The sequence below is a fragment of the Syngnathoides biaculeatus genome, chromosome 18 (genome assembly GCF_019802595.1).
Source record: "Syngnathoides biaculeatus isolate LvHL_M chromosome 18, ASM1980259v1, whole genome shotgun sequence".
In the NCBI taxonomy this organism is placed as follows: domain Eukaryota; kingdom Metazoa; phylum Chordata; class Actinopteri; order Syngnathiformes; family Syngnathidae; genus Syngnathoides; species Syngnathoides biaculeatus.
Window position 1 is genome coordinate 18,834,508 of NC_084657.1, and position 25,522 is coordinate 18,860,029.

A 25,522-nucleotide genomic window follows, 5' to 3' on the forward strand; every position below is an offset into this window, starting at 1 on the left:
TTTTCTTCCTCAAAAATGTTTAACTGCTAAGCATGTCCACCTAGAGCATAGTGATTTGGTTTTGGAATGTTTGAAATACACAAAGTGAATTGGGCCCCCATTCTGTCTTTCACTCCTTTGCCTGTGGGTCTTTATATAAAACTAAAGTCATCCCTGAATTGAACTATTGGATTATATTGTAGCTCTGACTGTACGTTTCGGGTCATTGTTCTGCTGGAAGGTGAATCTGCCCGAGTCTGAAGTCTCAAGAGGTTTTCAGGAAAGCATTCCCATACAACGCTCCTGCCGTGCCCATGTTTCACAGCATTATTACGCAAAACAAATTGGAGCAAGATCCACAATTTCAAAACTTTTTCCATTATTCTCATCTGTCACCTGTACAACGAAAAAAAAAAAAATAAATAAATCCAGCAAGACGGAGTAAACTAACTGTTAAAAAAAAACTAAAAAAAAAATATTAAAGTTTAAAAAAAGTGTTTTTTTTTTAATATATAACACAGGTGGCTGGGGATGTGGTTGTGCTCAGACTACAAATCACCACGATTAATTAATTAATATAATTAACATCTAAGTTGGGATGTCCTAGTAGGATTTTCCTCCAGTCCCACAACCAAAGGTTTATGATACCTCTAGTCTCAACTGTACCATGACAAAAGATCCAAACACATTTTATGAGCTGGCGATAGGATTTATTTTTTTTTCCTTTGGAGGCAAGACATAATATATGTCACTTAAATAAACAGTTTATAATAAATACAATGAATTCCCATGATTGGGAATACAACAGCTTCAAGGCTTGAAGGGCTGTCCAAGATGATTAAATACAGTAGCTGCTTTGGAAACCATGGCGATGGCATGTGAACACATTTTATTCTGAGGAAATCATCATTAAGTGGCCTTTGAGTCTATTCTGATGGCTGAGTTGCATTTGTCGAAGGTGCAGGGGTGCTGTGCCAAATTCTGTAGTGGATGCATCCGACGACATCCTTTTTAAGAAGGGGCATTCGGTATTTGTTGCCGGTCGGTTGCAGTTTCTGGAGCACGTCTTCACATTTAAACTGCAACGTGAGAAAGCAGTGTGATGCACAAAATAATAATTGAAAAGAAAAAAAAAAGACAAATTGGACATTTGAGGTAGTCCTTACTTTTTTCAGATCATTGTACTTGTTTATATGTCTCGCAATGACCAAGGTCTCTGGGTGCTTGACCATGAGCACGTGAACTTTGCAGAAAAATTTGTCCTGTGGGAGACAGAAAAATTACAAGTTCAAAAATAGTCAACATCCAGGAACATTCACAACAATTAATTCTATCCTCACCCCACATCTTTTGGAGCCTCGTGCCAGATGACTTAACCTATCAAAGTCTACCTGGGGAACAAAAAGAAGTAAAATTTCACTTTTTCCACTTTTCACACATTATCAAAATAGTGCATTGACAAAAAAAAAAACATTGATTCGCCTACCGTGGGTAATGATATGTTGCCATCGAACAGATCCTTGATGAGTTTGAGAACATCGGTGGGACTTTGGAGGCTCGCCTGGCTTGCAGGATGGCCCAGCGAGGCCATAGAGGAAAGCAGCAGGAGCACGGTGGTCATTGGCACCATTTTTGCTAATAGAAGTACCTTGTCGAAATGATTCTGAATTGATGAGTTGTTTCAATTGTCAGCTACGAGCTCGTTCTGACACTTCAATCGTGTGCATGGGACTTATAACCATCTTACCCCACCCCTTTAAGGGTGGTTTCTAACCCCTTTAGTTCGCAGGGGGGAAAAAAATGACTGTTACACTGCAGTACACAGGAAATAAGATTTGTTTGATTAAGCCTCCAACAAAATGAGATATGTTTCTTTGAATTTGACTGTCATATTCGGTAAAAATATTAGAAATTGACCCTCGCAGCATATTTATGGGTGTTCTTCTACTAGTTGAATTTCACCCTGTTATAAACAAGATCTGAAGTTAATGGGGGAATAACGTGTTGACATCACAGTAAAGATGGACATTTAGGCTATGAGATCACATTTCTGAGACCTTTCGTTCGCAAAGCGCGACCATTTGGAATGGGTGATACGGACTCATGTTGAAACAACATTGATATTCTATACAAGGCAGAAATAATTTAAAAGTGATTGCAACTCGGATGAAGAAGCCTTTAGTTAAAAACAAACTACTTACATCTTCCTTATCCATAATGAACTAAATATTAACTCTATTTTTGTCAGTTACTTCTGATTGGACCAATAGCATTTTTCAAAGAAATCGCAACAGTTGATCCTTATGCAATTATAGCACTTTGGGAAAATCAAATTGAAAACTTATGAAGGATCTAGAGACACCTTGTGGGATAAGTTTGAGATTCAAAATTAAATGAAATGTCTTTCTGATTTTGATGAATCCAGAAACACAAGTTGAATCAAACCAAAATCACAAACATTTTTATTCCTTTTACATTTGTGTATATTGAGGTGTTTCCTTCTATAATAAACAAGTGGAACACCAAACAGGTAATATCAGAACAAAAGGGGAGTTACTGTACACGTATGGTGGCCTGCTCAGGGCAGATAGGAGGAGAGGGAGCTGATGCTGCACTTGGTGATCTCAGAATTCTGGTCCTGGTTCTTGCGGATGCGGTAGAAGTGTTCGATGTAACTGGAGCGCCCCAGCAGCTCCACAAAGTCCTCGTCATGCGTGATTATTAGTAGCTGGAAGTTGCGCTGGCTTGAACGACTCTTAATGATTCTGTGCCGAGCAAGAAGGAGGAAAAGGGAAGTGAGAATTTTTTGATGAAATATTTTTAATTGAGAAAAAGAGAGTTGTGTCTTGCAATGCATTTTACAGTAGTATTGTATGTGTGTGTACTCACTCGACAAGGGCATGTGCCAGGGATTCGATGTTTTCTCTGTCCAGGTTGGTGGTGGGCTCATCCAGCGCCAAAATCCCACAATTCAGACAGAATGTCTCCGCTAAGGCAAGACGGATAATGAGGGATGCCAGCACCTGCGCATACACAAATGCGGAATCAAACACAACAAGCACAAGGCTAAGAAAAAAAGAAAATAAGTCAAAACTTCTAAAAATCAAGCAAGTACCTTCTGGCCAGCACTGCACCGTCCCCTCATATCCAAAGCGGTGTCCCCCTTCACCATAACAACTCGATAGTTGTAAAGCCTTCGTTTTACTCCGGCAGATGAATTCTCGTCCACATCCGAGCGTATTTCCACGTATTCGATGTCTGGAGAGAGGAAGCGACGACAATCGAGATGTGGACGGTTGAGAGTGAACTTTGACACCAACGAACAGGGTCCCAAAATTGAAAACTATTTAAATAGCACATTACTATATGTAACTCAATCCAGTGTCTGACTTGTCTTGAAGTTTGTTTTCGCAATGCCAAGCTGTCTGGCTAAAACACCCGACACCCGCTTCTCCAGCCCAGTTTTGTTGGACAGAAGGATTATGGCAAGATACCTCTTTACTGGGTTTCAAGCCAAAAGCATGTAAATGCTGCGTCTTTTGATGTGGCAGTTTTGCAGGATCTCTGAGTCAAAGAGGCAAAAAGGCTAACGTACCTTGTCCTCGATAAGTGCTGCGCCAAAGGTCTCTGATGATTTTGTTGATTTCATCCATCTTTAGACTATGAAACTTCATGATCGCTCTGAAAAGTTCAAAGAGAAAAGTCAAATCAATTAAATACAGGTAACATTTTTCTGTTGTGATTTTCAAGAAAAAAAAAGTATACACACATATACATATATATATATATATAAATAAACCAACACACACGGCGTACTTTTTTGGGTTTGTGTTGCACATTTATCATTATCAGAAAAATATTAAAAACAGAAAACCTCTAAAATCTCTAGTGTGCATAATAGTAACAGAGTTAACAAATTAAAGTTAAGCCTTGACTAGCACCCTGACTTTGACTTTTATTTAGTGAATGGTAATTTCTTCAACGAAATTTGAGCAAATTTTGTCCAAAATTTATATTAAACTTCTGTGTGAGCAGCCCAATTTCCAGTTTAATTTTGGGTCACAGTATTCCAAAAGAGATTCTATTTGAAATAGTGTCATATTGATATACGGTAAATAAGTAGGTTGATGAGGGTGATAAAACTGTGGATAACTGGATGTTGACTTCCTGTGTAACTAGAAGCATAGAGTTAATAAACCCACCAACAGATAAGGTCTAATGTGGTCAAAATGTCAAGTGCAAGTCCACCGCCATCCTTCCGACGCCCATATATGGCAATTGAAGTGGCGACTCATGATGAAATAGGAAATAAAAAAGATGAGTAATCCATATAACTCTATCAGATTTGCTTACGAAACAAAGTAGTAAGGGTTTTGATTCCATACGCCAAGTGGTCACCAATTCTTTATTAATCCTTTGAAATAATTACAGAGAAAATGAATCATGAGCATTTGGTGCAATGTGTCAAAAAGTACACTAAATATTTTTGAGAAGTAGCTGGCATGCCTCCTGACCAATTGAAAAAAAAAAAAAAAAATCTTAGTGTAGTCAGACTTAAGGGTGTTTTACATTTTCTGTTCAAAATGAAATGCTAAACCAAAGTGTATCTTCTATTATGGTTGATAATACAGTATATCCAACTGTTGTCAGGGGCCAAGTACATTCTTTGGCTTTCGCATGCTCTGAGAGCACGATGAGAGTAACTGCTGACCGTCACCCATTGGGAGGCGGCCATAGCCTACTTGCTGGCAATCTTGATAATGCTGACGAAACAGTTGACTCAACCAATGCAGACGTGAGGGAAATGTCACTCCCGTGTGTCATTATGAGTTTGACAGAGATGCACAGACCCATATTTCCTTTACGGTTCTCAAGATACGTTAATAGATTTGCCATGTGATTTTGCTAAGTGTGAGATTTCCCACAGATTATTTTGGTTTGAGCGAGGCAGGTGCTGGATTTTAAAGTTTCAAAGCTATCGCAGATGCTATTTCAAGCTATTTAAGCATTTTTGGAACCTTTTCCATGTTTGTGTGCTCAGGCCAAAGCAATACAAACATTACTTGGGCGACATCTTGTGGCCCTTGGGTCTTAAAGAACTATATTTAAGGGAATCGATGATCTTTATTTATTTGGACAACAGCAGTGCTTGGCCCTCATCTTATGGCATCTTTACGCCAAGGTACTATGTTTAAAGTAAATTTAGGTATTTCATTCTGTCAAAACTACAGCTTTTCCACCATCACTCTCTCCATAGGCACTAACAAAAAAATGGCCTGATTATCCAATCTCTCCAAAAATATTATTCGGAGCATACTGTGGAGTGAATTAAGAGGGTTTTTTTTTTTCCTCCTGCTTGAGCTGCTCGGGAAAATGGTCAGGGCCAGCAACCGTTCCAACATTTCCAATCACAAATCCTCATGAGTGGAGTCAAAGCCTCATAGTTCGAGACCACAGAGCCACAGACTCCATGATTGTGACGTAAAACAGAACGATGGTCAATTAGGAAGCGACATAAAGCTTGCAGTGTTGCAGGACAAGCACAGTAGCAAGAGGTTGCATTGAATGTTTGTAAAATGGATCTACCAAATAAAAAGGAGAAGCTTTTTCGATTTCTTCTAATACTACATTTTCAACACTGCGTATCTTGGTATTGTTGTAACTTTGCAACCAAATTTGTAGAATAGTGAACTGAGTGCATTTGAGTGTCTCACTCACTGATCAAGGGCTTTGTAGTAAAGATCCAGGTCTTTGATGACTAGCTCTGTCGTGCGTATTACGATCATCTTGTTTTTGTAGAGTTCATCTGCTTTATTGTACTGGTCTTCTCGCAGCTCTTTTCTGAAAGTGAGCCATTAAGAGAAATCAAGGCTGCACAACAGAGCTGAAAGACTACCAGTTCTGTCGAGGTGATCGACTGCTGGCTCGGCAGCCTAGCGTAGCTCACTTGTAATGCAGCAACTCTTCCTCAAAGCCTTTCTGGCGACCCAGCGCAATGCTGCGGTTCTTCTTCAGGTCCTCCATCTTACGTTCGGCTTCACGTCGTTCTCTACACATCCGGAAAAGGAGGTGCGGTGAGAACCATCAAATGTACTAATAGAAACTTGTACATGGATTTACTCGGCGATGCAAAGACAAGGGCTCTTACTGGCGTAATTGCATCACTTTCATGTTGCCTATGTTTTTGCAAAGGGCCTCTCGCTTAGCCTCAACCTCTTTAAGCTCCTCAACCCGTTTTCTTAGGGTCAGGTTGTCCTGCAACCAACGCTCCTGCACCTAAGATGTGAAAAAAATGCATGTTAAACCTCTATGAAAGTGATTTCCAACCACAGTGTCAGGGCACATTCAAATCATCAGGTGTGCTGTAGGAAATGATTCCAATTCATATCCCCCCCCCCCCAATTAAATCATCTACAACTATAGCATTTCTGTTCAGACAACAAAATAACACTTGTGTTTGATTAAAGAAGCAAAGATTTCACAAGAAATTTAGCCGTAAATCCTGACAAGATCATCATCATTTCAGTAAATTGACTTTTTGATTTGGTGGTGTATGCTATGAGATTTTTCCAAGATGACAAATAAGTTAAAATATGTAAATGGGTATGCACCTGGCCTCAATAAAGGTTAGTAAACACATCTCTCTTGGACAACCAAATTGGTGTGGATTACATTACCTTTTGAGTGTCAATGTCCTGTCGGATGTTTGCCATCTCTTTGCTGATCTTCTCTTTGTGTCGTTCAGCGTCGTGGAGCTGCATGTTGGTTTCCTGAAGCTGTGACTCTTTTTGCTGCAACAATACATGATAGGTTTGCACATTCCCAATACAAAAAGTTAAAAGGTTTTTGAACCATATAATCGCTTTAACTGGATGCAACACTTAATCCTTTATTGGCCACTCACTGAACTAGTCAAGGGTCAGTGTAATTGCATTAAATAACTTGCCTCCTTGTATTCATCTTTGCCCTCTTCAAGATACTTGTTGATGTCCCTGTCCAAGATGGTGATGGTCTTTACTTTCTCTTTAATAGCGTTGATCTGTCATTGACAAACCATAAAGTACATTAGCATAATTGCGCACGGAGAGGACAAACACTTTTTCAACTGGCTTTGACTTGTAAGTGAACATTAACGTGCGCCCACCTTCTCCTGTCCTTCATCCCGTTTCTGCCTTTTACGTTCCATCAGCTCCTGTTTCTCCTGCTGCATCTTATCGAGGGTGAAGGACAACGGGGACAGCTGTTCCTTTGCTTCCTGGTTGTGGCGAGAACATGAGCATTTACAGTTGTTTTTCAGCAAACCCAGTGTTCCATTTGAAAAAATAAAGACGGGACAAGTTTAGAAAAACAATGAATGTACCCGGATGTCCCTTGTTAAGGTCTGAATCTCAGTGGTGAAATCGACACACTGCTCCTCCAGCTGCTGCTGCTTCTGCATGTCACTGTTGAGCTGGAGTTTCTCTGCTTTGGTCTCATTCACACAACTTTTCAGCATCTGAATCTGATCCTGCTGGTCTTGGATCAACTTACGTTTCAGATCCATCTTGCTGGATGCTGAAAGGGAGCAAATGTTGAGACATACGGTGCAAACATTAAATAACATTCTATGATACTTCCTAGCTAATGAGGGTGGATGAACTACTTTCATACATTGGTGGACATGTTTCATAGGTAGGCAGTGATTCCTAACCATTGTGCGGTAGCAGAGAGAATCCGCTGTGTAACATGAAATTATCCTATTTCACTCTGAGTAAGTACATTTGTGGTAAACTGAGCAGGATCATAATTATTTCATAAGGTTTCGTGTGATTTTTGTTTGGATTAGCATGAGATTTGTAAAATATGTCCCTTGGCTCAATTAAGATATGAAAACATTAACCTCGCGGAAGTCGTCTCACCGGTATCTAATTTGAGTTGAGTCTCCTGCTTCTCCTGACTGACTTGCTGGATGGTTCTGGTGATGTCTACACCCAGGAGTTTGGCTGCATTCTGAGCTATTTTCCTCTCCACATCCTTTAAGTCCATCTAGCAAGAACAATAATTATGACTTGTCAAATAAATTCCCTTTTTATGCAAAGATGAGGTAGTGTCTTGATTTCATCCCAGAAGCCAAGAGGAGAATTCTACCAGGAATCTGTCCATTAGGCCGATGTCCTGCTGACAAGCTTTGGCTGTTTCCTCCTCAGACATCAACGTCGCAAGCAGAGTCTCCTGCTCCTCTGCATCACCTTTCAGCCTCTCGATATCTCTGTTCACAGTCTGCAGTCGATTTCTCAGGTCGGGCAACTCCTTCTCTTGTAACAGCACAATGGACTGCCTTTGGGGACAGGAAAAACATTTTTATCTAATCTGAGAAAATCATCATTTTGACATACATATACAGTAAAAAAAGCAACCTTTTGAGGAATTACAATCTGACTTTTTGTAATATTTGTAAAACCAATGGTAAAGACGAAAAGCATGACAGCCACAGAAATGGACTTTATTGTCTAGCTGCTCAGCAATCCAGTTAATCCAATATTACTTGTACACCCAAATGCATTTATTTTACTACACAGTAGAAAATGTTAAGTTAATACACACTACTTCCTTTTACTTTTATTGCACAGTGGTTAACTTTATAGTTGGATGATATGATAACAGTGATAGCGTGGGTTTAGTACCCCTCTAAATGTGACAGTGTGAATGTGAGAATGAATGGTTTCCCATCTTTTTATGTACCCTGACCATGATAAGTGGTATTTAAAAAAAAAAATGGATGAATGATAATGTATTACTTAAAACATCACTCATATAGAAAAGGGGCAACAGTTAAGTGTTTCATCAACAATTAATTGCTGATCAAATTAATCGACAATTATTTTGGTAATCATTTAAAACCATTGCTTCACTTAAAATTGCAGAGTTCTTCAATTTTCAGGATCTCAAGAGTAAATGCATACTGTAATTTCTGTCATACTCCAATAAAGCAAACTTACATAACATCTTTTAAGCTTCACTGACCCTGGATCCTATACATTTATTTCATATTATTTTCCTATGGGACATTTTTGAAATGTCAACAATTAATGTCACAGAACAGACTGTGGTTGACTTTGGAGCATCTGTCCACTTAAAACGTATTTACTTTTTCAAGCTGCTATTTCCTAAACATACACAGGTTTCAATGGTTGTTTTGTGTCATTTGGTGGACTTAAGTATTCTCAATTTTATTTTTAAACAACGGAATAAGAAAAATGGTCCCTGGCCACAAAACTCATTAGACATTGACAATTAAACACCTTGAAACCTTTCTATTAATATGCAATATAGGAGCTGTATTAAAAAGCAAGCTTTAAACAATCAGGATTTTTGGTGCTGATCACCGATTAAAGAGTTAAAAAGAAAAAAAAAAGATACCAGATCACTGAGGCGATTACAAGATGGAGCAATGTGTCAACTTAAAAATACTTGCTCACTTACTGTATATACTTATTTGCAATAAATAATATATTATTGTTCATCTATTTATCCCAGTGAGGCACAGTAACAGTCACGTCATTGATCGGAATGGCTAATTATGACATTAAAACTGATCAGCCGATCAAGATCAAATGCCAATCATCATTTGATTCCTAATCAGGCCGATAAAATCGATGTAAAGTCCCCACATATAACTTTTCATTACAAGGTTACAGGTAGCATGCTGTGTATGAAACCATTTTATGTAGTTTCATTGTTTTATATTTACATCCTACAAATGTTTTTCATGCAAATATAAAGTGTAATTATGAGATTGTGACAGCGTGAGCATGTTAGTCATAGACCACAGAGCAAACAAATTGAGGTTACTTTGGATTGTAACTTCACTTTAAAACCCCTGTGATAGAGTTGAGTTGTTATACCTGACCGGTTTTAGGGTCATCATCTCATCTCGCCTTCTCTCCTTCCTCTTCAGGTCCTGTTCGGTGTTTTTCAGCTTATCTGGAACCAGGCGCAGTTTGGACTGCATGTCGCTGATCACCTCCTGCAGGTCGGCCTCAGACGGGAATGTCCGCTGGCAGACGGGGCAGCAAGGCTCCCTCTCCTCGGTCAGCTGGCTTATGAACTGGGTGTAGACAGCAGTGGCTCCAGCGAGCATGGCTATGGGGGGGGGGAAGCAAAATAAGAGACAAATAATTACATTCCGTACAATTTATCTGCATACATTTGTGGGAAGGCCAACCTCTTTGTTTGGAGATTTTTTCCAGATCCTCCTGAACTTTACCGAGGTCCTTCTCCAGATCTTGACTGCCGCACACATTGAAGAACTTTTCTTCATCGTTTGTCAACTGCTGCTCCTTTTTACGCAGCTCGGCAGCGATGTGGCTCTTACTCTGCTCACTGGAGGCTAAGTCCTTACTGAGAGATGTGAAATCACAAAAAGGTTGACACGACAAAGAAAGGTCCAATAAAAGGGCAAAAACATTATAGTGGAACCTCCAAAGAGGAATAGAATCAGTTCTGTAACGAAAGTTGACTTCTAAGTTTTTCTTATTTTAAAGCAGAAAATAAAGTACAATGAGCTAATTTCTTGTAGTCAACTTTCATTAACAGGCAACTGTTTAAGTCATTCATTCATTGCGAATGACGGCTACAAACGTCAAATACTTATTTTGATTGGGAGGCCTGGCAGTGAATGAATAAACTGCCACTCAATTATATAAAGATATGTACTGTAAAATTAATTTCCCCCAAAATTACTCTTGCATTGACAATGCCTGATAGACACCTGATGGAGAAGGAACAGGAAGGCTTTTACAGAGAAATACCATCAGTTATTGTTTTTTTTCCACAGGTATTGCTGGAATTAGTGTAGCTTGTAGGGGGGGGACTCGGGGGAACAATTAAAGACCAAAGTAAATGCAAATCCTCTGTAAGGAATAAGAAATATTGGCTGAAAATCGTCGCGCTTAGAGGGCGTTTAACTTTGGAGGTTCCAGTGCATATTGGAAGCTGCTCTTATGAAACAACACACTTGTGTTTGGCCAGTTTGTCCCTGGTACTGTTTATTTCTTTTGACTTTGCATAGAGCCAGTCCTCCAGCTCCCTTTTGTTGGGGAAGTGGCCCAGCAGTGACACCAGATCATCACTGTGACGCGATTTGATCTTGCGTACCTGCTCCTCTTTTTCTTTCTATTTTGCCAAAAACAGGAATGTTAGCAGGGGAAATGCATACAAGGAAGACGCCATGCAGGCATGACAATGCTACCTTGTCTTTTGTCAGCATTTCCATCTGAGTGCGCACAGTCGTGTGAATATTTAGGAGTCCCATCTCATGGTCCAGCTGCCTCTGTGTTCGGTCGAGCTCTGCCTTTTCTTTCTGGAGCTCCACAACCTCAACTTTTAGCTCCTCTACATTGGACATCTGCAGGGCGCTCTGCAGCTCATGCTCCTACAAACACAACAAATTAGCTAAAATACCTGTTTCATGTCTTTTTTTTGGGGGGGGGGTGCACATACAAAAAAACATTAACAGGCTCACCGCTTTACCCAGCTCATTTTCGAGCTCCTGCATTCTCCCGGATGAACCTTCAAGTCTCTCCAACTCAGTGCGGACATTCCTGAGCTCTTGCTGCTTCTTTCCCTGCAGGTCTCTTTTCAGCTCCACAGTTCTTTCCAGGCCCGTCTTCTTGTCCCTGATCTCATCAATTGACTGTTGTTTCTGCTCCTCCTTTTCTTGCAGGTCCAACTGGTTCAAGGAATGAAAAGAGGACATTGGTACTCACTGTCATCCAACAATCAGCTTGGCTGAGTGGGATAACTTCTTACCATAACCTGAGCGACCATGTCTTTTTCCTGCTCCAGTCTCTGTGTGACGTGACGATGAAAGCTCGCAAGCTGTATAGTCGTGAAAGGCGGTCGGTCGTAACCCTCCACCTCCAATTGGGATGACAATAAACGGACCTATGGCAATGAAAATGTAAGTCATTCATCAAACACACTTATAAATAGTCCTTATTAAAAGACATCTTCACTAGTAATTGTTGGAACAATTTGTGTATGCTATTATTTAAAAAAAAAAAAAGATTTCCCATCACCTCAGTGTCGCGGTTTTTGATGTTTTGTGTGTGGCGGTCAGCCTCCAGCTGTAAACGTCCTAGGAAGAGGGAAGGATATGGATTTTTATCTTTAACAAATTTTTGTCCAAGCTTCTGTTCACAAACAAAACAATTGTCATTTTCTTTCTGCACGAACATTATACAAGCTTGTGAATTGATGTGACTGTACCTTGTTCCACCAAGAGATCAGCCTTGACCCTGTTGAGTCTCAGACACTCCCTGCCAGCTCGCTCCATTTCCTTCTGGCAGTCGGTCAGTCTCCGTTCCTTCTCCCTCACGGTCTTCTGGTGGTTCTGGTACAGCTCCTGCAGCTGCTCAGTCGAACCCTGGAACACCTGGTACCCAACACATATTACTGGCTTCATGCTATTCTGGAGTATTTCTAATTCTTATACATTTTCTGAATGATGGGTGTGTGTAAGGACGTGTCAGGTGAGAGTACATTTTATCTTTTCATTAACAATCTATCTTGCACCTGTTCCATTGTTTCCTCCAACTCCTTGTTGTCTTCCTCCATCTGTTTCTTCCTGCTGTCCAAAGCTTTAATATCATTGTCCAGCTTCATTACTTTTCCCAGTTTTAAGTCAATGTCTACAAGCCGATTCTGACAATAAAAAAACAAAAACGTTTATTTACATGGCATTTTACCACTTGGATATCCAACACAAACTGCATACACCTCTAGTGGATCAATCTGGCTTTCAATCAGCTGGATATTGTCTTTGGAGGCCATCAACTGAGCCTCCTTGTTGGCAACAATTTCTCTAATTTGCTGGGCTTTTTCCTTGTTCTGCTTCAAGAAGCGCAACTCCACCTGACACTCTCTCACAGTGTTGTTCTGCTTGAGACGCAACTGACGCATCGTGTCAAGAGCTTTGATATACCTAAAGGCAATAAGAACACCAGGAATACAATTAGTGAGAGTGAGAGGATATGGAGAAATATGCAAATGAGTTGGCTTTACTTGGTTGCAGCAAAAATGGAATCAAACTTTTCCTTGAGCGCCTTGCCCTCACTGAGTGGCCAGTTGGAGTCCTCTTGGTGGCAGAATATGACGTGATTCAACACCGGCTTGGACACGCCAAGTGCGGAAATCATCTCACGGTCCAACTCACCACACTTGGATGACAAGCTCACCTTTGCGCCATCTCTGGATGAATACATGAAGAGAACATGAGCATTTTGTTTTCCACACACCTCCCACATCCCAAAAAATGCATTAAATGGAGACTCTAAACTGCCCCAAGGTATGATTGTGAGTGTGATTGTTGTATGTTTATGTGCCCCACGATTGGCTGGCAATCAGTTCAGGGTGTACCACGCCTCCTGCCCGATGATAGCTTGGATAAGCTCTGGCACTCCTGCAAACCTTGTGATTATAAGCGGCTCAGAAAATGGATGGATGGATTCAATTAAATATCACAGGAGACAATTTTGTTATTAAAGCTAAGAGAATGTTAACTATTGTTTTAATTTGTTATTCCGCTGGTTAAATTCTGCTTATACTATGAAAATGAAATTATGTAATTTTTACTTAAAATAAAGCCAGCGTAGTGGAATCTGAAACTAATTAATGCAAATAAAACTTATATCAATAGCAAATTCTGCTGTGACCACATTAGAGATTGGATGGCGGTCACTCTCTGAGGTACCACTATACAAAAGAGTCAGCTGGGAAGAATCACTTACTTTAGCCGGGTAATAACCTGCTCCAAGCTTTTAAAGGAGTAGTTCTTCGCTTTCTGGGTGCAGGACATGGAACGATGGATGGTGACTTTCTCTCCGTTGACATCTGAGAACAGAAGTCGAATCTGTGCTCGCACGTCTGTTTCGTGGGCGTCCTGGAATCACATTAATGAAAGCTCACATCGGAATGTAAGGTAGCAATAGGAAACCTACAGCCCTCAAGACCATTTATCTGGCATGCATCAGAACTCCTTTAACAAATTAAATGTGATATCTTGATATCATGGAGTAATGCAACATTTATAAAATAAATATTTTTATATTATTATTAAAAGTACTATGGTCGTGATAAAAACTGAGGTACCGCCCATAGTAAAGAGTTACCATCCTCTGGTTTCGAGGCATTAACTTCACCCACAAGCTTTACAACAATGTCCTAGGGTAGAATGATAACAATACACCTTTGGATCATGGACAAAAGCACCTCCTTTAGAACCTGGGGGAAGCTCTCCTGCTGTAGCATACTTGAGGCACTCAATAATGGTCTGAAAGACAAAAAATACAGTTCAGATCTGTCTTCTTGTTTCACGACAGGTTCTGTGGAAGTCCTAGTACCGTTTTGCCTGCTCCGTTGGGACCAACCAGAACCGTAAGGGGAGAGAAGAACGAGATGACTTGTTTGTCTTTGTCCTCAATCCCAAAACTGCGCACCCCAAGGATACTCATCTTGTCTATTTTAGACATGTTTGCTTCCTGTACGATACAAAAATAAACAAGTAGTAAATAAAATTGTGTAGTTCAAAGGGGTTTCGAAGGTTCAAGAGCAGTTTTGCATTTGCATAGCTTTTGTATTGATCAATGATTTAGGTAGGACATAGAACATAAAATGTAACAGTTTTAATTGAGGCGATATGCCCATATCCTATTTTCAGGGTCCAAAGGTCAGATTAAAGTTCACCTGTAAAAGTTGTACTACATTTTTGTCCATGCTGAAATTGTGCCTGGAAGCCCTAACTTTTGCTGATTCATGTAAGAACCTAAGAAGCGTAGCATTGTACAATACACTTTCTTTGTTCCATATAATAGTTTTATTTTTGTCTGTTTTTGGGTGGTTAGAGGAAAAGTCACCACTTTTCAGGATACACGAAGGCGAGTGGTTGGTCAGGGGTTCAAAACATTAAAACAAACCGCACTTAAGCGGTTTGTAAAATGATAAAAACACGCAATAACTACGTACTTCAATCCTTTGGCCGGCTGCGTAGACGGACGCAGTAATCGTCTTTTTGAGTATCAGGTGAATGTTACTACCGAAACTTCACCGGTAAGCTAGCGGAGAATATTAACGTACGTCCAGTTAATAAGTAGATCAGCGGCGGGCTTTTCAAACGTTTATGGATTACAGTACTCAGAATTTCGTCAATTCGTAACTAAATTCGCATCCCTCGGCGAACTGTTGCGACAAGACGCTTACTTGGCATTCACGTTACGCAGTCCCACACTCCAAGCTTTCGCGCTGCGCCGTACAGTGACGTCATCACGTCGAACGTATGACTTCCGGGTGTGCAAATTGCAGCGGAACTGGATGATTTGACGTTTCGTCCACACGTGACGCGCTCATAGTAGGCACGTGTGACCCATGTGCATTTGAATCGATTTGGAGGGGGGAGGACACAAGGTAACAACCGTATGTATACCCTAATCTAAATACATGTGGTCGTTATAAATCTTCTCATCAAACTATATTACTGCAGTCAAAATCTTAGATCACCGTAAGAGGGCAGTATTTCCATGTGCAGTCCTGTGACAAGGAAAAATGCTAAAGCTTTCCATTTCAGTGTTGGCCACTGCATTATGTCATTGTGAGGCGCTTTTAAAGAGAGGTCAACTGTACACACTTTATTAGCCAAATAAACACAAAGTAAATAATTATCTGTCTTTCTCATTTCTACATGGTGTCCCCCCCACCCCAAAAAAGGCATACACACTTTAATATATAATATTTGTATTTTTTTTTTTTTACATGTTAAAAATGATTAATTCTATAAATAATAATAGAATAAATAATTCTAATAAATATCAGGGTTACAATTATTTAAAGTGTGTAAACATTTATTTGGAAAAACCTGTGTATCGCTATTTTTAACTCGTGGTAATAGTTATTCAAAAAGTGTTAAAGTCTCTTGGTATGATTATCTGACAACCCCCGTTATCTTTTCTGATCATTACTTTCATTTCTATGTGTCCTGAGGTCCATATTGAAGTTCTGGTGTTGACCACCTGTAGCTAGTCCTAAATACCAGATGAAGTCACCTCAGTAATTCTCTCTGTTCTGTTCCACAGTAAAGTATCCCCCCCCCACACACACACACACCACTTTCTGCTTTCAGTCCACTGACTCAGTCTGTCTGTGTTATCAGACCACTGACTCAAAGAGCCTCAATCTGCCCAGCTCTTGGCCCTCTTTCTATTTTCATCTTGTTCTGACTTGAAAATGTCAAGACCTTATGTCTTTCACCCATGGAGGTGTACTGTGCGTGTTGCGCTTATATTAGGTGTGAATGACAGTTGCACGTGCCACAGAAGCTACGAAATTGTGAGGCATAAATGGTGCGCTGTGTATAATGTAGCTCACGGCATGTCACAATGCTTCTTTTTGCCTATACAGCAGAACCTGAAAATTTGAACACAGTTCCTTCTATTCCATAGTTTGACTTTGTTTACCAGGGCTGAGAATTTTCAGCGGATTTGCGGAATTCTGAGTTTTTTCAGCTGATATTGTCATTTTTGTGAAACGTGTGAGAATTTTTCAATTTCTTTTGGGGTGGGGTGGGATAGGGCTTGACGTGGTGTGAGGCTGTGATCAAGATTGGCCGCCCAACATTTCATAGAGAAGCAATCTGTTTACCACGGCATAGTTATAACTTAAACATACGTACGCATATGTTATCGAGCGGTCTGCACGTTTGCCAGTATTGTGAGAGTCTTGCAGCGAAAAGATGAAGATCGTGCCAGGGGTATTGATGAAACCCACGGGATAAAAAACTGTTTCAGATGGGCATGGCTTGAAAAAAGTGTAACCGTGGAGATAGGAACGAAAACGGTATCAACATGTCTAACCGAACACATACAAAAAGTGGACGCTCCCAGCAAAGTGCTGTGCACTCCGTGGTTCCATAGCAGCAAAAAATATCCAAAGGCATATCCAAACGAGGAAACACAAAGGTTGGACGTAAATTTCTCAAATATGAGATAATTGACAACTCTTAATATGATTAGGCCTATCTGTAGCACTGGCCCTGTAGATCACGCATTTTATCGCTCACTTTTATATTTCATGATCTCTCTTATATACATATATAAACAAATTACTTGTGTCCTTATTTCTAAAGTATAATTTGTAAGTGCAGTAGCTTATTTGATATAAATTTCACTTAGTCGACATTGTTATGTCTGAAGTTTGGCAAAATTGTTTTGGTTGTGTGGACTCATATTTTAAGTTTTCAAAATATTATGATTGCCCTGTATTTACACTGTTAAAAGTAACCATAGGTCACCATTTAACAGTATGTTTTATTTAAAAAAAAAAATCATGACAAAAGGGGGAGCGCACCCCTCTTTGACACCCCCCCCCCCAAGTCAGGCATTTTCAGTGGTTTCCAAATTGGTCATTCTCATCCTTGTTTACCCTTTCCAGACAAAATACTGTCAAGTGAATTGCAGTACTTTGCTGCATATTCACAGTTCACTACCAACATTTTTTTTCTGTTGAACTTATCCCCAGATATTTACAGAATAACTTGCCTATTCTAAAATGTCCTGAAATGAAAGGGAACTAATTTAGCCTGGGTTGTTAGTGGACTTTAGGGATTCTTTGCCATATGTGCATGTGCACTTCCAATGTATTAAAAAAGTCAAATAATTTGTTAGTCATTGACTTTACCTTTTATGGGTAATGTAAGATGAATTTGAAATGGAAAAAAATAGTATAAAAATAAACTGTTTTGGGATCATAGTTTTGTGGTATATTCCCATTTTTTTGGTACGTAAGCAGCCATCCATCTATTATCTGAGCCACTTAGCCTCACAAGGGTCACAGGAGTGCTGTAACCTGTCCAAGCTATCTTCGGGTACCACAACTGTTCCAATATTGTACAAAACAGATGTTCTTCACTGGAGAACAACAGAAATAGACACTTTAGATGCAACTCCTGCCTTGGATGTCATGACATTATACAGGTGTGCCTAACGCAGCGTTTGTCTGTGCAGTCCAACTGATGAATGAGAGCACACCGCCTGTCAGACTTCGACTGAGAGATGCAAGGCGTGGGTGAAGCACAGATGACCCGATGAGAGAACGCGCTCAGGTCAGTTCCGGAAGCTAAATTAGCCTTTCGCTCCTGAGGTGTAATTGCAGGTACATGCGTCATCGGTGTGGGGAGCCATGCTGCTCCAGTGGAGGGGATTCTTTTTTTGTCTTTTAAGTTATTTTATGACACACACAATATATTTTATCACCATAGTTGCAGACTTGAAAAGGATGAGCAGAACATACGGGTTGTGTTGAACAAGCCAGGAAGTCTGCTTTTGTTGGGCAGAGACCTTTGGCCTCATGTGGTGGCCATCACAGTAATAAACGCCAGAACGAGACCGACTCAGTGCCTCCTTCAAACAGGAGAAAATACACACTATTGTTGAAACACTGCACGTTGTTTAGTTAAAAATAAGTACATGAACTATTTAGCAGTTGAAGTGTTGCTTTGTGTTAGATATACAGTAATGATAAAAGTAATAATCATGTGGTGGAGTCAGTTGAGTTTGATTGCATCACATGCATTTTTGGGAATCTGTTTCAAGCTATAAATGCACACTGAAACCTCAGGTATGCTACGTGAGCTCCAATGTAACATGGCACAGATAATATTGTTCACTTTTGATTGACATTTGACATATGAAAAGAACCGTATTTGCGAATTTCATATGATTTTAAATGAAATCTGCATGCCCACCTGTAAGCATGAATAACGGAAAATTAGCAGAATAGAAATTACATATCGGTGGAGAGGTGTTTGTGGAGTTTAAAAGAATAGAATACTTTCAGGTGAGAAGATGCCAGAAGAGTGGAGGAAAAGTGTGCTGGCTCCCATTTTTTAAGAACAAAGGCAATGTTCAGAGCTATGGAAACTATACAGGAATAAAGAAACAGAACTGGAGGAAACAGAAATGAAGAAGCTGAGGTTCTCGCTTGGAGTGAACAGGTTGGATAGGATTAGAAATGAGCTCATTAGAGAGATAGCCAAAGTTGGATGATTTGGAGAGAAAGAGAGCAGATTTCGATGGTGTGGACATGTCCCGAGGGGAGAGAGTGAGCATATTGGTAGAAGGGTGCTGAGGAGGGAACTGCCAGGCAAAAGAGTGAGAGGAAGACCAAAGAAAAGGTTGATGGATGTTGTGAGGGAGGACATGAGGACAGTGGGTATATATATATATATATATATATATATATATATATATATATATACACACACACACAATTTGGCATTCAGATTTTTATTTTTTACCTCATTCACAAAAAACTTAGCCCATCTGTCCATTTTAAAAATTCACTGTTGCTTTTGAGTACAAACATTTGCACACCCTTTTATTTTTCAGGATGTATAGAATATGTATAATGTGTACAGTATGTGGCCTCGTGCACAGAGTATAGGAATCATCAAAAGAAGAATGCATACATGAGCAAATGAAGAATTGCAACATGTCACGTTTCAGAGGTTGTCCTTCATCCATCCTGTGTGACAAGCCTGCTACTCTTTTTGTAACCCTCCATTGCAAATAGTCAGTTCTCCCAAGGTATATTCCTTGAGGACTATACATACACAAAAAAAGTACCACTTAAGAGGGTTTTGTGATGTTCCATTTTTGGGAATCCCACAGTGTATTGTTTGTTCTTTCACCTTATCTCAGCTGCCAGCTCGATAGCTCAGCTCCTTGGCAGCTGCAGAACACAGAATGAGCTGGCGCGTGAAATTACCAAAGGTGGGGATGCCAAGTCAGCTCGGCCCAGACATCCAACTTAAGAATTAAGAATTATTATCGCGGTGTCAGTGGTTGCCTATTTGAGGATCTATAGTCTTGTTGTTGTTGTTTTTTTTTTTTTAATCATATTAGTTGTCAAAATGTTCAGTCACACAACAAAATGGGGGAAAAAAATGAAGCAATGAAAAATAACAGCCAAAGATTCCTGGACAGGGATGGAGTGGTGGGGGTCTTAGGCCCCAGGAGGATGCACAGGATGTTAGTGAATGCAACACACAAGCGCAGAAGAAAGACAGAAGAAGAAACGCAGAAAGAGCTGACAAAACTGAGAAATTGCTTTTAAATATTTTTAGGGAGGTTTTGAAACAATACAATGCTGGGTAAAAGTCAAAAGTCCCTGATAGATTTTTAGTGATATTCTGTTAGTCTGTTTTTTCATGGAGTGCACAAACTCAAGAAGTACGTTAACTACACAAAAATACACAGATTGTTAGTGTATGGTTAACTGTATGCATGGTGTAAATTCATAAAATTCACTTTATGACCACACTCATCTTTATATAAGCAACCATGAACTTCACAATGCATTAAAACTAACTGACAGGCTATTTTAACTGCCCTCACGCCATAAAAATAAATCATATGGGCATTAAATAGTGTTTTACAACAACACTTAACTATATTCATCATTTTTCATTTGCCTGTTGATGAAAAAGTGAGGCCGGCACAGTGGTTCAGCTGGAAAGCATTGGCCTCACAATTCAGCAGAGATTCAACAGTTCAATCCCGGACCTGCCCGTGTGGAGTTTGCATGTTCTCCTCGTGCCTGCGTGGGTTTTTTTCCGGGCTCTCCCGTTTCCTCCCACGTCCCAAAAACATTCAACATTAATTGGACACTCTAAATTGCCCCTACGTGTGATTGTTGAGTGTGGCTGTTTGCCTCTATGTGCCCTGCAATTGGCTGGCAACCATTTCAGGGTGTACCCCGCCTCCTGCCTGTTGACAGCCGGGATATGCTCCAGCACTCCCTGTGACCCTTGTGAGGATAAGCGGCTAAGAAAATGGATGGATGGATGAAAAAGTGAATATTATGGGCAAAATGTACACGCTACATGAATAGGAACCTTTTAAAATATTCACACACTCACTTTAATTTTCACTCATGTCCACTTTCTTGAGCAACATGCTTCTTCCCTCACAATTGAGCTAACTTTTTATCATTTCAATTAATGTGATAAAGTACAATTTACTGTATGTGCAGCATCAAATGCCCATACAGGCACACTGTCCAGGGCGAGCCCACACCCAATTCTTCAATGTATAGGGGCAAGCTGGCAATGGATTTCCTGCTTTGACCACATCGCGCACCATGTGGGAGGCCTAGCATGCATTTTTTTTGGAACCTGGGAAGTCATGCAAACTTCATACAGGAAGTCCTGAGCTGAGCCTTTAATGGAATTTGGAATCTAAATTTCAATTTAAGGAAAAAGAAGTAACATGCCCTCCCATTTAGATCAATGTGCAACCCGAGAATGCGCTTCAATGGTCAACATGAACAGGCGAAATTTCACGAACAAATTTGATTCATTAGTGCCGTCAAATTCATTGTTAAAAGGTCAATATGCAGAGAATGAAACACCAAAAAAGACATATCCACATCTCTATTCACTTCTACTCCTTTTTTGTTTGCTTTTTGGAGCAGACATAAATTAGCCTGCATGGCTGCGTGTGTGTGTGTGTGTGGTTGTGGTATCTGTGTGTGTGTGTGTGTGTGTGTGTGTGTGTGCGTTTGTGTCTAACGTGGTCTTGGTTTGAACTTGGGCGGCTGCACGCATAGCCTGGCTCAGAGCTGCAGGGAAATGTGGGCGTTGTGTCTGCCAGGCCTCTTACACTTGGCTTGTCTACATGCATTACACTCTCACAACACACACACACACACACACACACAGGCACGCGCTTCTCATGACGTGCCGAGTCATAACACGTCATAGAAGCACACATGCAAAATCCAGGAAAGAGAGACTTCTGTTCTTTTAAAATAATATTCACATTGTATTGCCACACATACGCACAACCTCATGCCCGCACAGTATTCAACGGGGACACATATGGAAATTATATTTTGGATTGTTGAGTCGGAGGGGGTTGGTAAATGGGCCGTTCGTGGCACGGTATGCAAAGCTGCAAGGGACAACTGGCAGTACTAGATTCTGAGCTGAGCTGAGATTTGATTGTTCAATGATGTCATGGAGATGCAGGGTGGTGGGGGAGGTCGTATTTTTGTTTCGTTGTGTGTCCATGTTCCACATACACACAGTATAGTGCCATTAGTGTGCTGTGAGAGATCATCAAATGTGCTATGAGAGATGACCAAACTTCACTTAATTGGTAAAAAATATATCGATATATTTATTTACTCCAAACAATACAAACGTGTTAATGGTTGTTTGTTTCTATATTCCCTGAAATTGGCTGGGACCCCACCTCCTGCTCGAAGATAGCTGGGATTTGCCCAGCATGCCTGTCACGCATGTGAGGATAAGCAGCTCAGAAAAGGGATTGATCTTAATCTGTCTATGGCAGTGAGGTACTCTATAGATACAAGCCACGTAGTTCGAGAATTGTGCAAACTAATGCATTTGGCAAACAGGTCAAAGCACTTCTTTCTCGCTTCGGTGGATGCGAAAGACGACCATTTCAAAGCACCCATAGGAACTTTAAACATCTAAAAAATCTTTTTTCCAACAAAACATGTCACCACAAAGCCGCCAAAGATGACAATAGACAGTGTTAACAAGAATGATATCCAACCATCGTCATGCGAATCGTTGTTCGTGTATATGTGCCCAGCGATTGATGGCTAGTTTAGGGTGAACCCCGTCTCCAAAAATAGCGGGGATAGTGCATGAGGTGCTAGTGAGTCTATCATATTTATATACTGTAAGTAGATGATATACATGTATTTAACTTTTGTTTGAAGACACTAGCCATAAATTTATTTGAGCAAGTTCATCTTGAAACAATCATGTCATCAATCCTCGTGGGAACAACCGAAATAATCTCTACAAGCAAAGAATGTAGAACTTGAAATTAAGTTGTTGGTAATAATGTTAAATGACAGGGAAAATATATTGAACACACCAATGGCTATTTCTTTAATACTTTCTATAAAAGCCTTTGTTTGCGATGACAGGTTCAAGACACCTCCTGTATGGAGAAACTAGTCGGAGGCATTCCTCCAGACAAGCAGTCTTCAAATGTTGAAGGTTCTGTAGGCTTTGTTTATGGACTTTGAATTTCAGTTCTTTCCATAGATTTTCATGGTGTGCATCTATGGCATTCATAGAGCTCAATTTTGTTCTCATTAGACGAGACTGTATTCTCCTCCAAATATTTAACAGTTTTTTCCAAGTGTTGTTCATAAAACATTAAACGAGCTTTGGCATGCTTTTTTTTTTTCTCCCAGCAATGAAATCTTGCATGGTGAGAGTGCATGGAGGTCATGGCGGCAGAGTACATTACTCACCATTTTCCTTGTGAGGTCTTTTTCCTTAGCTGTTGGACACCTCTTATGATTATTCTTTGTGCTCCTCTGTCAGAAATCTTGGGAGGAGCATGCCGTCAAGGCAAATTTCTGGTAGTATGATTGGCTTTCCACTTACGATTTATGGCCCCTACCCTGCTAACTGGAATTTTCAGAAGTTTAGATATGCACCTGTAGCCAATGCCATCATCGTGTTTTGCAACAATTACTTAGTGATGGTCTTGAGACACACTCTTATCTTAATCCATCATGAAGTATGTCTTGATTCACACCTTGACAGTTAATCCTTGCCTTTCCATGCCTTTTTGTAGCTCCCTTCTTTATGTGTCCAGTCCTATTTTTACACATAACTTCATTTATGATCTTATTTGTTCTATATTATTTCTGTGTATGGATTACTAGAGTTGTTCCGGACCTCTGGTGAAAGTTTCAGGCCAGTCGCACTTATGGAAGTATATTTAGTGAGAAACATGGTGACGTGGTGACGAAGTACTTATTTCAGTGGCTGCTTGATGGTGAGCATAGCAGACACAGGAAGTCAGTTGTTCTGTAGCTATAGCTGACAGAAAGTACAATTAACCTGTGTAGCCAACTGCTCCCATTCATACAATGGACAAAACAGCGTAATGGTCAACTAAACAGACCCAGATTTTACACAGAGTATGCACATTCGTGAGGGAATTGGCAAGAGATGAGAGTGTCTGGGTTTTTTGTGGCATTTTTAAGTCGTGGTGTATCGTGGAAAATTTTGTCATGTAAAATATATGGCTTGACACAATCATTGGCAATCGGTGGTATGGGGTGCTCTCTCCATGTGTTAAAAAGGGTTCATTGTCTTGTCACTGTCTCATGCAACAGGCACACACGCACTTATAATGGCCCCCGAAAGCAGCTGGTTTCGTGTCTCTTCAAGGCTAAGAATTGGGCTCAAGAAAAGATGTCTCATTTTAACAACCTTTTCCATTATTTCTTGTGTTCACTCGATGGCGCCATTGAGCCACTTGTTTTCCAAGTTCAAGTCAGGCCACCTAGACTTTTGCAGCGTCTCTCTTCCCTTTATGACGTATACAGCAATATAATGACCTGTTATGCGGGCTTTAAAAAAAACGCATGGCGGGCATAGCTTCTAATTATTGAGAGTATTTTAATCTCTTAACAAAAATGATTTGGACAATCTGCTTCTCACGCAAGTCTCATGTGAGTAAACCTGAGACGGCTTAGATGTAGTACATTAAATATTGTGTGTTTATGTCTTCTCTCTCTCTCTCTCTCTCTCTCTCTCTCTCTCTCTCTCTCTCTCTTTTTTTTTCCCCCCTTTTTTGCTTTTAACGCCCCCCGCCCTCCCTCGCTCCTCACGCCCCTGAATGGTCGAATGGTGCGGCAGTTAGCGGAGAGAGAGACCCGCTCACCTCTCGGCGAGCCCCCGCAGTTAGTTCACACTCTCCTCCTGCTCCACGCGTGGGTCACGACGTCAAGAAACGATCACCTCCCTGAAAAAAAATATGAGGAGGAGGAATAAAGAGCAGTGTCGCAAGGAGTGACTTCCCACGGAAAAGCGCGCACGCGTGAGACGCACCTTGAATGTATGCTAAAGAATGCAAGACAGGACATCGGGAGTGAGCTTAACAATTTTATTTATCTAATGGACTTAAAAAAAAGAGTTTACAACCATCCATGGATTGGATAGCAAGGGAAAATTGAAAAGACAAATCCGTCATATTGGAAAGTGACCTTGATGGAGGATTATGTGATCCTGACACTTTGAGAATGATCCTTTCAGCCTGATGTTTTTATTACTGTAAGTATAAAACTTTTCTTTTTTCTTTTTTAACCGGCTGGCAGCATGGAAATTTTGGCAGGCTTTTACCAATCTGCATTCAAAGACATTGAAAAAATATAACACAGACAGCAGCGGTGGATTTCGATCCAGATGGCCAATATAGTCAAGTGGAAACGCCTGGAGTACCATTAAACAAATCAGATAAACGCATTGCGAAAGCCGTCAATACCTGTTATTGACCAGGTGGTATATAAGGCTAATGACTGAACCCGACTGCCAGCACTCAACGCAACTCGGCCCGCAAACGTGGTTTGGGAAACTTTCCCAGAAGGTTGATGGTAGAGTAACAGCAGGCTTTTCTGTGGTCTTTGAATGCACCATGTTATGAGCACACCGCTAATTTGGACCGAATAATATGTG

At 40.4% G+C, this 25,522-nt stretch overlaps 2 protein-coding genes across 12 annotated transcripts in view; one reads left to right on the plus strand and one right to left on the minus strand.

The window, feature by feature from the left end:
• Positions 1–2,418: 2,418 nt before the first annotated feature.
• Positions 2,419–15,353, minus strand: rad50 (RAD50 homolog, double strand break repair protein). 2 transcript variants are annotated; one of them, XM_061803115.1, is made up of 28 exons: positions 15,217–15,353; positions 14,361–14,498; positions 14,207–14,290; positions 13,749–13,900; positions 13,024–13,209; positions 12,739–12,943; positions 12,535–12,663; positions 12,229–12,394; positions 12,039–12,097; positions 11,770–11,904; positions 11,483–11,689; positions 11,210–11,392; positions 10,976–11,133; positions 10,184–10,359; positions 9,864–10,101; positions 8,107–8,296; positions 7,878–8,004; positions 7,340–7,533; positions 7,124–7,234; positions 6,926–7,018; positions 6,657–6,770; positions 6,128–6,255; positions 5,927–6,028; positions 5,698–5,820; positions 3,575–3,660; positions 3,095–3,237; positions 2,869–3,002; positions 2,419–2,744 (listed from the first exon to the last, which is right to left on the minus strand). In XM_061803115.1, the coding sequence occupies exons 2-28, from the start codon at positions 14,487–14,489 to the stop codon at positions 2,558–2,560; spliced, it is 3,939 nt and encodes a 1,312-aa protein (XP_061659099.1). In that variant the 5' UTR covers positions 14,490–14,498; positions 15,217–15,353; the 3' UTR covers positions 2,419–2,557. The 2 variants fall into 2 exon arrangements, with proteins under 2 accessions (XP_061659099.1, XP_061659100.1); XM_061803116.1 differs by lacking the exon at positions 15,217–15,353 and adding an exon at positions 14,983–15,210.
• Positions 15,298–25,522, plus strand: part of drd1b (dopamine receptor D1b) — a 112,955-nt gene continuing 102,730 nt past the window's right edge. For 5 of the 10 annotated variants that reach the window (XR_009792461.1, XR_009792457.1, XR_009792456.1 and 2 more), the window contains exons 1-2: positions 15,298–15,420; positions 18,012–18,109. The gene's annotated coding sequence lies outside the window, so the exon portion shown is untranslated. Of the gene's footprint in view, positions 15,430–18,011; positions 18,110–24,400; positions 24,520–24,706; positions 25,520–25,522 lie in introns of those variants that run through there. The other 5 variants (XR_009792460.1, XM_061803117.1, XM_061803120.1 and 2 more) reach the window with 5 other exon arrangements.

What these genes read in the sequence shown, in the direction of transcription:
- rad50 (XM_061803115.1), bottom strand. Translation starts at nt 14,489, where the DNA reads ATGTCTAAAATAGACAAGATGAGTATCCTTGGGGTGCGCAGTTTTGGG. An exon ending in TGATCTCTTGGTGGAACAAG is followed by an intron (nt 12,098 to 12,228) that starts GTACAGTCACAT and finishes CCCTCTTCCTAG; the next exon opens with GACGTTTACAGCTGGAGGCT. An exon ending in AAAATGAGCTGGGTAAAGCG is followed by an intron (nt 11,393 to 11,482) that starts GTGAGCCTGTTA and finishes TTGTGTTTGTAG; the next exon opens with GAGCATGAGCTGCAGAGCGC.